At 36.3% G+C, this 13094-nt stretch overlaps 1 protein-coding gene across 5 annotated transcripts in view; it reads right to left on the bottom strand.

The window, feature by feature from the left end:
- LOC110512290 (alpha-actinin-1-like) overlaps positions 1-13094 on the bottom strand; it is a 116224-nt gene that overhangs the window by 15109 nt on the left and 88021 nt on the right. For all 5 annotated transcript variants that reach the window (XM_036955342.1, XM_036955344.1, XM_036955343.1 and 2 more), the window contains 3 exons: positions 12951-13094; positions 11823-11973; positions 8098-8206 (listed from right to left, as the gene is read on the bottom strand). The exon at positions 12951-13094 is cut by the window's right edge and continues 4 nt beyond it. In XM_036955342.1, coding sequence (XP_036811237.1) covers positions 8098-8206; positions 11823-11973; positions 12951-13094 — 404 coding nt within the window. The remainder of the gene's footprint in view (positions 1-8097; positions 8207-11822; positions 11974-12950) is intronic.

Below are 13094 nucleotides of genomic sequence, written 5' to 3'. Positions count from 1 at the left end.
GAATAATCTAGAATAATAATCACAAAGGACTACAGATGAGAGTCATCTAGAATAATAATCACAAAGGACTACAGATGAGAATAATCTAGAATAATAATCACAAAGGACTACAGATAAATCATCTAGGATAATAATCACAAAGGCCTACAGATGAGAATCATCTAGGATAATAATCACAAAGGACTACAGATGAGAATCATCTAGGATAATAATCACAAAGGACTACAGATGAGAATAATCTAGAATAATAATCACAAAGGACTACAGATGAGAATAATCTAGGATAATAATCACAAAGGACTACAGATGAGAATCATCTAGGATAATAATCACAAAGGACTACAGATGAGAATAATCTAGAATAATAATCACAAAGGACTACAGATGAGAATAATCTAGAATAATAATCACAAAGGACTACAGATGAGAATCATCTAGAATAATAATCACAAAGGACTACAGATGAGAATAATCTAGAATAATAATCACAAAGGACTACAGATGAGAAATCATCTAGAATAATAATCACAAAGGACTACAGATGAGAATAATCTAGAATAATAATCACAAAGGACTACAGATGAGAAATCATCTAGGATAAGAATCACAAAGGACTACAGATGAGAAATCATCTAGAATAATAATCACAAAGGACTACAGATGAGAATCATCTAGAATAATAATCACAAAGGACTACAGATGAGAATCATTTAGAATAATAATCACAAAGGACTACAGATGAGAATAATCTAGAATAATAATCACAAAGGACTACAGATGAGAAATCATCTAGGATAAGAATCACAAAGGACTACAGATGAGAAATCATCTAGAATAATAATCACAAAGGACTACAGATGAGAATAATCTAGAATAATAATCACAAAGGACTACAGATGAGAATCATTTAGAATAATAATCACAAAGGACTACAGATGAGAATAATCTAGAATAATAATCACAAAGGACTACAGATGAGAAATCATCTAGAATACTAATCACAAAGGACTACAGATGAGAATAATCTAGAATAATAATCACAAAGGACTACAGATGAGAATAATCTAGAATAATAATCACAAAGGACTACAGATGAGAATAATCTAGAATAATAATCACAAAGGACTACAGATGAGAATAATCTAGAATAATAATCACAAAGGACTACAGATGAGAATCATCTAGAATAATAATCACAAAGGACTACAGATGAGAGTCATCTAGAATAATAATCACAAAGGACTACAGATGAGAATCATCTAGAATAATAATCACAAAGGACTACAGATGAGAATAATCTAGAATAATAATCACAAAGGACTACAGAAGAGAGTCATCTAGAATAATAATCACAAAGGACTACAGATGAGAATAATCTAGAATAATAATCACAAAGGACTACAGATGAGAAATCATCTAGGATAAGAATCACAAAGGACTACAGATGAGAAATCATCTAGAATAATAATCACAAAGGACTACAGATGAGAATCATCTAGAATAATAATCACAAAGGACTACAGATGAGAATAATCTAGAATAATAATCACAAAGGACTACAGATGAGAATCATTTAGAATAATAATCACAAAGGACTACAGATGAGAATAATCTAGAATAATAATCACAAAGGACTACAGATGAGAAATCATCTAGAATAATAATCACAAAGGACTACAGATGAGAATAATCTAGAATAATAATCACAAAGGACTACAGATGAGAAATCATCTAGAATAATAATCACAAAGGACTACAGATGAGAATAATCTAGAATAATAATCACAAAGGACTACAGATGAGAATCATCTAGAATAATAATCACAAAGGACTACAGATGAGAGTCATCTAGAATAATAATCACAAAGGACTACAGATGAGAATCATCTAGAATAATAATCACAAAGGACTACAGATGAGAATAATCTAGAATAATAATCACAAAGGACTACAGATGAGAGTCATCTAGAATAATAATCACAAAGGACTACAGATGAGAATAATCTAGAATAATAATCACAAAGGACTACAGATGAGAGTCATCTAGAATAATAATCACAAAGGACTACAGATGAGAGTCATCTAGAATAATAATCACAAAGGACTACAGATGAGAATAATCTAGAATAATAATCACAAAGGACTACAGATGAGAGTCATCTAGAATAATAATCACAAAGGACTACAGATGAGAATAATCTAGAATAATAATCACAAAGGACTACAGATGAGAGTCATCTAGAATAATAATCACAAAGGACTACAGATGAGAGTCATCTAGAATAATAATCACAAAGGACTACAGATGAGAATAATCTAGAATAATAATCACAAAGGACTACAGATGAGAATAATCTAGAATAATAATCACAAAGGACTACAGATGAGAGTCATCTAGAATAATAATCACAAAGGACTACAGATGAGAGTCATCTAGAATAATAATCACAAAGGACTACAGATGAGAGTCATCTAGAATAATAATCACAAAGGACTACAGATGAGAAATCATCTAGAATAATAATCACAAAGGACTACAGATGAGAATCACCTAGAATAATAATCACAAAGGACTACAGATGAGAATAATCTAGAATAATAATCACAAAGGACTACAGATGAGAATCATTTAGAATAATAATCACAAAGGACTACAGATGAGAATAATCTAGAATAATAATCACAAAGGACTACAGATGAGAAATCATCTAGAATAATAATCACAAAGGACTACAGATGAGAATAATCTAGAATAATAATCACAAAGGACTACAGATGAGAATAATCTAGAATAATAATCACAAAGGACTACAGATGAGAAATCATCTACAATAATAATCACAAAGGACTACAGATGAGAATAATCTAGAATAATAATCACAAAGGACTACAGATGAGAATCATCTAGAATAATAATCACAAAGGACTACAGATGAGAGTCATCTAGAATAATAATCACAAAGGACTACAGATGAGAATCATCTAGAATAATAATCACAAAGGACTACAGATGAGAATAATCTAGAATAATAATCACAAAGGACTACAGATGAGAGTCATCTAGAATAATAATCACAAAGGACTACAGATGAGAGTCATCTAGAATAATAATCACAAAGGACTACAGATGAGAAATCATCTAGAATAATAATCACAAAGGACTACAGATGAGAGTCATCTAGAATAATAACCACAAAGGACTACAGATGAGAATAATCTAGAATAATAATCACAAAGGACTACAGATGAGAGTCATCTAGAATAATAATCACAAAGGACTACAGATGAGAATAATCTAGAATAATAATCACAAAGGACTACAGATGAGAGTCATCTAGAATAATAATCACAAAGGACTACAGATGAGAATAATCTAGAATAATAATCACAAAGGACTACAGATGAGAGTCATCTAGAATAATAATCACAAAGGACTACAGATGAGAGTCATCTAGAATAATAATCACAAAGGACTACAGATGAGAAATCATCTAGAATAATAATCACAAAGGACTACAGATGAGAGTCATCTAGAATAATAATCACAAAGGACTACAGATGAGAATAATCTAGAATAATAATCACAAAGGACTACAGATGAGTCATCTAGAATAATAATCACAAAGGACTACAGATGAGAATAATCTAGAATAATAATCACAAAGGACTACAGATGAGAGTCATCTAGAATAATAATCACAAAGGACTACAGATGAGAGTCATCTAGAATAATAATCACAAAGGACTACAGATGAGAGTCATCTAGAATAATAATCACAAAGGACTACAGATGAGAATAATCTAGAATAATAATCACAAAGGACTACAGATGAGAATAATCTAGAATAATAATCACAAAGGACTACAGATGAGAGTCATCTAGAATAATAATCACAAAGGACTACAGATGAGAGTCATCTAGAATAATAATCACAAAGGACTACAGATGAGAGTCATCTAGAATAATAATCACAAAGGACTACAGATGAGAAATCATCTAGAATAATAATCACAAAGGACTACAGATGAGAATCACCTAGAATAATAATCACAAAGGACTACAGATGAGAATAATCTAGAATAATAATCACAAAGGACTACAGATGAGAATCATTTAGAATAATAATCACAAAGGACTACAGATGAGAATAATCTAGAATAATAATCACAAAGGACTACAGATGAGAATCATTTAGAATAATAATCACAAAGGACTACAGATGAGAATAATCTAGAATAATAATCACAAAGGACTACAGATGAGAAATCATCTAGAATAATAATCACAAAGGACTACAGATGAGAATAATCTAGAATAATAATCACAAAGGACTACAGATGAGAATAATCTAGAATAATAATCACAAAGGACTACAGATGAGAAATCATCTACAATAATAATCACAAAGGACTACAGATGAGAATAATCTAGAATAATAATCACAAAGGACTACAGATGAGAATCATCTAGAATAATAATCACAAAGGACTACAGATGAGAGTCATCTAGAATAATAATCACAAAGGACTACAGATGAGAATCATCTAGAATAATAATCACAAAGGACTACAGATGAGAATAATCTAGAATAATAATCACAAAGGACTACAGATGAGAGTCATCTAGAATAATAATCACAAAGGACTACAGATGAGAGTCATCTAGAATAATAATCACAAAGGACTACAGATGAGAAATCATCTAGAATAATAATCACAAAGGACTACAGATGAGAGTCATCTAGAATAATAACCACAAAGGACTACAGATGAGAATAATCTAGAATAATAATCACAAAGGAATACAGATGAGAGTCATCTAGAATAATAATCACAAAGGACTACAGATGAGAATAATCTAGAATAATAATCACAAAGGACTACAGATGAGAAATCATCTAGAATAATAATCACAAAGGACTACAGATGAGAAATCATCTAGAATAATAATCACAAAGGACTACAGATGAGAAATCATCTAGAATAATAATCACAAAGGACTACAGATGAGAGTCATCTAGAATAATAATCACAAAGGACTACAGATGAGAGTCATCTAGAATAATAATCACAAAGGACTACAGATGAGAATCATCTAGAATAATAATCACAAAGGACTACAGATGAGAAATCATCTAGAATAATAATCACAAAGGACTACAGATGAGAAATCATCTAGAATAATAATCACAAAGGACTACAGATGAGAGTCATCTAGAATAATAATCACAAAGGACTACAGATGAGAAATCATCTAGAATAATAATCACAAAGGACTACAGATGAGAATCATCTAGAATAATAATCACAAAGGACTACAGATGAGAATAATCTAGAATAATAATCACAAAGGACTACAGATGAGAGTCATCTAGAATAATAATCACAAAGGACTACAGATGAGAGTCATCTAGAATAATAATCACAAAGGACTACAGATGAGAATAATCTAGAATAATAATCACAAAGGACTACAGATGAGAATAATCTAGAATAATAATCACAAAGGACTACAGATGAGAGTCATCTAGAATAATAATCACAAAGGACTACAGATGAGAGTCATCTAGAATAATAATCACAAAGGACTACAGATGAGAGTCATCTAGAATAATAATCACAAAGGACTACAGATGAGAATAATCTAGAATAATAATCACAAAGGACTACAGATGAGAAATCATCTAGAATAATAATCACAAAGGACTACAGATGAGAATAATCTAGAATAATAATCACAAAGGACTACAGATGAGAGTCATCTAGAATAATAATCACAAAGGACTACAGATGAGAATCATCTAGAATAATAATCACAAAGGACTACAGATGAGAATAATCTAGAATAATAATCACAAAGGACTACAGATGAGAGTCATCTAGAATAATAATCACAAAGGACTACAGATGAGAATAATCTAGAATAATAATCACAAAGGACTACAGATGAGAAATCATCTAGAATAATAATCACAAAGGACTACAGATGAGAATAATCTAGAATAATAATCACAAAGGACTACAGATGAGAAATCATCTAGAATAATAATCACAAAGGACTACAGATGAGAATAATCTAGAATAATAATCACAAAGGACTACAGATGAGAAATAATCTAGGATAATAATCACAAAGGACTACAGATGAGAATCATTTAGAACAATAATCACAAAGGACTACAGATGAGAAATCATCTAGAATAATAATCACAAAGGACTACAGATGAGAATAATCTAGAATAATAATCACAAAGGACTACAGATGAGAATAATCTAGAATAATAATCACAAAGGACTACAGATGAGAATCATCTAGAATAATAATCACTAAGGACTATAGATGAGAAATCATCTAGAATAATAATCACAAAGGACTACAGATGAGAATAATCTAGAATAATAATCACAAAGGACTACAGATGAGAAATCATCTAGAATAATAATCACAAAGGACTACAGATGAGAAATCATCTAGAATAATAATCACAAAGGACTACAGATGAGAGTCATCTAGAATAATAATCACAAAGGACTACAGATGAGAGTCATCTAGAATAATAATCACAAAGGACTACAGATGAGAATAATCTAGAATAATAATCACAAAGGACTACAGATGAGAGTCATCTAGAATAATAATCACAAAGGACTACAGATGAGAAATCATCTAGAATAATAATCACAAAAGACTACAGATGAGAGTCATCTAGAATAATAATCACAAAGGACTACAGATGAGAGTCATCTAGAATAATAATCACAAAGGACTACAGATGAGAAATCATCTAGAATAATAATCACAAAGGACTACAGATGAGAAATCATCTAGAATAATAATCACAAAGGACTACAGATGAGAAATCATCTAGAATAATAATCACAAAGGACTACAGATGAGAATCATCTAGAATAATAATCACAAAGGACTACAGATGAGAATCATCTAGAATAATAATCACAAAGGACTACAGATGAGAATAATCTAGGATAATAATCACAAAGGACTACAGATGAGAATCATCTAGAATAATAATCACAAAGGACTACAGATGAGAGTCATCTAGAATAATAATCACAAAGGACTACAGATGAGAAATCATCTAGAATAATAATCACAAAGGACTACAGATGAGAATCATCTAGAATAATAATCACAAAGGACTACAGATGAGAATCACCTAGAATAATAATCACAAAGGACTACAGATGAGAAATCATCTAGAATAATAATCACAAAGGACTACAGATGAGAAATCATCTAGAATAATAATCACAAAGGACTACAGATGAGAATCATCTAGAATAATAATCACAAAGGACTACAGATGAGAATCATCTAGAATAATAATCACAAAGGACTACAGATGAGAATAATCTAGGATAATAATCACAAAGGACTACAGATGAGAATCATCTAGAATAATAATCACAAAGGACTACAGATGAGAGTCATCTAGAATAATAATCACAAAGGACTACAGATGAGAAATCATCTAGAATAATAATCACAAAGGACTACAGATGAGAATAATCTAGGATAATAATCACAAAGGACTACAGATGAGAATAATCTAGAATAATAATCACAAAGAACTACAGATGAGAATAATCTAGAATAATAATCACAAAGGACTACAGATGAGAATAATCTAGAACAATAATCACAAAGGACTACAGATGAGAATAATCTAGAATAATAATCACAAAGGACTACAGATGAGAATAATCTAGAATAATAATCACAAAGAACTACAGATGAGAATAATCTAGAATAATAATCACAAAGGACTACAGATGAGAATAATCTAGAATAATAATCACAAAGAACTACAGATGAGAATAATCTAGAATAATAATCACAAAGGACTACAGATGAGAATAATCTAGAATAATAATCTGTGTAACTCAAAGGTTGGGGCAATGTTTATTGTACATGGTCCAAGTCAAATAAATTAATACAAATCTTCATATAGTATTGGACAGTCATTCCACTGTGAAGAAGAGAACCTATTCACATTAGTTACCATTATGTGTGTGGGTCTGAAGGGGCCTTTGTCCTTTCTAGCAATTCTAAGTTTCAGGTTCCTCCTACAGTACCTGCAGAGCGTCGCTGCGTTTCTGGGTCAGGGCTCCTAGGGCGTCCCATCGGTCACATATCCTCTGGCATCGACTGTTCACACTGGGGGAGTCATAGTAGTCTAGCTCACTGGGGGGGGACAAGAAAGAGACAGACGTTATATCACATCACATTTTATGTGTCACCTGCGCCGAATACAACAGGTGTAGTAGACCTCACAGTGAAATGCTGAATACAACAGGTGTAGTAGACCTCGCAGTGAAATGCTGAATACAACAGGTGTAGTAGACCTTACAGTGAAATGCTGAATACAACAGGTGTAGTAGACCTGACAGTGAAATGCTGAATACAACAGGTGTAGTAGACCTGACAGTGAAATGCTGAATACAACAGGTGTAGTAGACCTCACAGTGAAATGCTGAATACAACAGGTGTAGTAGACCTGACAGTGAAATGCTGAATACAACAGGTGTAGTAGACCTTACAGTGAAATACTGAATACAACAGGTGTAGTAGACCTCACAGTGAAATGCTGAATACAACAGGTGTAGTAGACCTCACAGTGAAATGCTGAATACAACAGGTGTAGTAGACCTCACAGTGAAATGTTGAATACAACAGGTGTAGTAGACCTCACAGTGAAATGCTGAATACAACAGGTGTAGTAGACCTTACAGTGAAATGCTGAATACAACAGGTGTAGTAGACCTCACAGTGAAATGCTGAATACAACAGGTGTAGTAGACCTTACAGTGAAATGCTGAATACAACAGGTGTAGTAGACCTGACAGTGAAATGTTGAATACAACAGGTGTAGTAGACCTTACAGTGAAATGTTGAATACAACAGGTGTAGTAGACCTTACAGTGAAATGCTGAATACAACAGGTGTAGTAGACCTCACAGTGAAATGCTGAATACAACAGGTGTAGTAGACCTTACAGTGAAATGCTGAATACAACAGGTGTAGTAGACCTCACAGTGAAATGCTGAATACAACAGGTGTAGTAGACCTGACAGTGAAATGCTGAATACAACAGGTGTAGTAGACCTTACAGTGAAATACTGAATACAACAGGTGTAGTAGACCTGACAGTGAAATGCTGAATACAACAGGTGTAGTAGACCTCACAGTGAAATGTTGAATACAACAGGTGTAGGTAGACCTTACAGTGAAATGCTGAATACAACAGGTGTAGTAGACCTCACAGTGAAATGCTGAATACAACAGGTGTAGTAGACCTCACAGTGAAATGCTGAATACAACAGGTGTAGTAGACCTTACAGTGAAATGCTGAATACAACAGGTGTAGTAGACCTTACAGTGAAATGCTGAATACAACAGGTGTAGGTAGACCTTACAGTGAAATGCTGAATACAACAGGTGTAGGTAGACCCTACAGTGAAATGCTGAATACAACAGGTGTAGTAGACCTGACAGTGAAATGCTGAATACAACAGGTGTAGGTACACCTTACAGTGAAATGCTGAATACAACAGGTGTAGTAGACCTTACAGTGAAATGCTGAATACAACAGGTGTAGTAGACCTTACAGTGAAATGCTGAATACAACAGGTGTAGTAGACCTCACAGTGAAATGCTGAATACAACAGGTGTAGTAGACCTTACAGTGAAATGCTGAATACAACAGGTGTAGTAGACCTTACAGTGAAATGCTGAATACAACAGGTGCAGTAGACCTTACAGTGAAATGCTGAATACAACAGGTGTAGTAGACCTTACAGTGAAATGCTGAATACAACAGGTGTAGTAGACCTTACAGTGAAATGCTGAATACAACAGGTGTAGTAGACCTGACAGTGAAATGCTGAATACAACAGGTGTAGTAGACCTTACAGTGAAATGCTGAATACAACAGGTGTAGTAGACCTTACAGTGAAATGCTGAATACAACAGGTGTAGTAGACCTCACAGTGAAATACTGAATACAACAGGTGTAGTAGACCTTACAGTGAAATGCTGAATACAACAGGTGTAGTAGACCTCACAGTGAAATGCTGAATACAACAGGTGTAGTAGACCTTACAGTGAAATGCTGAATACAACAGGTGTAGTAGACCTCACAGTGAAATGCTGAATACAACAGGTGTAGTAGACCTGACAGTGAAATGCTGAATACAACAGGTGTAGTAGACCTTACAGTGAAATGCTGAATACAACAGGTGCAGTAGACCTTACAGTGAAATGCTGAATACAACAGGTGTAGTAGCCCTTACAGTGAAATGCTGAATACAACAGGTGTAGTAGACCTGACAGTGAAATGCTGAATACAACAGGTGTAGTAGACCTCACAGTGAAATGCTTACTGACAAGCCCCTTAACCAACAATGCAGTTTTAAGAAAAATAAGTGGTAAGAAAGTATAAAAAATTGTCAAAAGTTTGGACACACCTACTCACTTTTCTTAATTTGTACTACCGTTACATTGTAGAATAATAGTGAAGACATCAAAACTGTGAAATAACACATATGGAATCATGTAGTAACCAAAAAATTAGCTGTTCAGGAGTCTTATGGCTTGGGGGTAGAAGCTGTTAAGAAGCCTTTTGGACCTAGACTTGGCGCTCCGGTACCGATTGCCATGTTGTAGCAGAGAGAACAGCCTGTGACTTGAGTGACTGGTGAATTTTTAGGGCCTTCCTCTGACACCGCCTGGTATAGAGGTCCTGGATGGCAGGAAGCTTGGCCCCCAGTGATGGTAGTGCGTACAACCCAGTACCTCTGTAGTGCCTTGCGGTTGGAGGCCAAGCAGTTGCCAACCGGTCAGGATGTTCTCGATGGTGCAGCTGTAGAACATTTTGAGGATCTGAGGACCCATGCTAAATCTTTTCAGTCTTGTTGGTGATGTGGACACCAAGGAACTTGAAGCTCTCAACCTGCTCCACTACAACCCCGTCGATGAGAACGGGGGCGTGGCTCGGCCCTCCTTTTCCTGTAGTCCACGATCATCTCCTTTGTCTTGATCACGTTGAGGGAGAGGTTGTTGTCACTGAACTCCTTCCTATAGGCTGTCTCGTCGTTGTCGGTGATCAGGCCTTCCACTGTTGTGTTGTCGGCAAACCGTTAACAACGATGATGTAGTGGTGGACGTTCGACTACAAAATGATTGATTCCCTCTACTCATCCCTCCCTCCCTCACTCCCTCCCTCTACCCATCCATCCATCCCTCCCTCCCTCCCTCACTCTACTCATCCATCCCTCCCTCCCTCCCTCTACCCATCCCTCCCTCCCTCTACCCATCCATCCATCCCTCCCTCCCTCCCTCACTCTACCCATCCATCCCTCCCTCCCTCCCTCTACCCATCCCTCCCTCCCTCCCTCTACCCATCCCTCCCTCCCTCCCTCTACCCCTCCCTCCCTCTACCCCTTCCTCCCTCCCTCTACCCCTCCCTCCCTCTACCCCTCCCTCCCTCCCTCCCTCCCTCTACCCATCCCTCCCTCTACCCATCATTTCCCTCCCTCCCCTCCTTCCCTCCCTCTACCCCTCCCTCCCTCCCTCCCCTCCCTCTACCCCTCCCTCCCTCCCCCCTCCCTCTACCCCTCCCTCCCTCCCTCCCTCCCTCCCTCTACCCCTCTCTCCCTCTACCCATCCCTCCCTCTACCCATCCATCCCTCCCTCCCCTCCCTCCCTCCACCCTTCCCTCTACCCATCCTTCCCTCCCTCCCTCCCTACACCCCTCCCTCCACCCCTCCCTCTACCCATCCCTCCCTCCCTCCCTCCTTACTTTAACTCCTGAGCGATGGCAGCTATCTGCTCTACGCGGTCCTGGTGCGCGGCCAGGTCGCTCTCGAAGGCCTCGTGTTTCTTCAGCAGAGCCTTGATCTCAGACAGAGAGGCCGTCTCAAAGTCCCGCGCCTGCAGCATCTCCTCCTTACCTGCAGGGGGAGACACACATCACAGACATTACACAGCAATATAAAGGCCTAATGGAAAATGGATAAAGTAAGTCAACTAATAGAGAATCTACAGTATGTTGAACAAAGCCAGCCTAAAGAGGTGCTGCACACAGCGGTCTTCAATTCCATATCAAATCATTTATGGCTAAAAAATTAAAGGGGCAATCTGCAGTTACTGTACATCCAGTTTTGGACTTAGAAATGAATGATGTGTACTCATTGATGATGTGTACTCATTGATGATGTGTACTCATTGATGATGTGTACTCATTGATGATGTGTACTCATTGATGTGTACTCATTGATGTGTACTCATTGATGATGTGTCCTCATTGATTCTTGAAGAATATAACCTCATAACGCCTCGTGAGTTTAGTTCATGAGAACCCAACGTATAAGCTTGTTTTTACTCCAATGTTTGTAAACAAAGTAAACGTAAACAAACACTACATAGCCTCCTCAAAACATGTTTAAAACTACAATTTTGATATCATGGCAGGTCAGTCCTTAAATCCATAGCTATGTACAGTATATTCATTCATTCATTCATTCATTCATTCATTCATTCATTCATTCATTCGTTCGTTCATTCGTTCATTCATTCGTTCATTCATTCATTCGTTCATTCATTCATTCATTCATTCATTCATTCATTCATTCGTTCGTTCGTTCGTTCATTCGTTCATTCATTCGTTCATTCATTCGTTCGTTCATTCATTCATTCATTCATTCATTCATTCATTCATTCGTTCGTTCATTCGTTCATTCATTCATTCATTCATTCATTCATTCATTCATTTGAGAGTGGAAGAAACAATGGCGGGGCAGAGTTTTGCTATTGTTGTAACTGCGGATTGCCCCTTTAAGGTCACTTACAGTGTTTGTTTTCAATTCAAACGGTCAAAAGCTAACAGAAAAGTGGTGTTCTTGCAAAACGCTTAGCCTTGTTCTGGTACCTTCAGTCCAGGCTTCGTGGGTGGCTGCTTTCTGCCGAAACTTCTCAGCCAGGTGGTCGAGTCTCTCCAGCCGACGTATCTCGTTGAGGAGCCACTCCTCATAACCCTTCTCCGCCCCCTCCAGGCCGCCCCACGCGTTAGAGA

The sequence above is a fragment of the Oncorhynchus mykiss genome, chromosome 19, assembly GCF_013265735.2.
Source record: "Oncorhynchus mykiss isolate Arlee chromosome 19, USDA_OmykA_1.1, whole genome shotgun sequence".
Classification (NCBI taxonomy): domain Eukaryota; kingdom Metazoa; phylum Chordata; class Actinopteri; order Salmoniformes; family Salmonidae; genus Oncorhynchus; species Oncorhynchus mykiss.
Note: the sequence above shows the minus strand (reverse complement) of the source record. Positions and strands in the feature narration are given on the sequence as shown.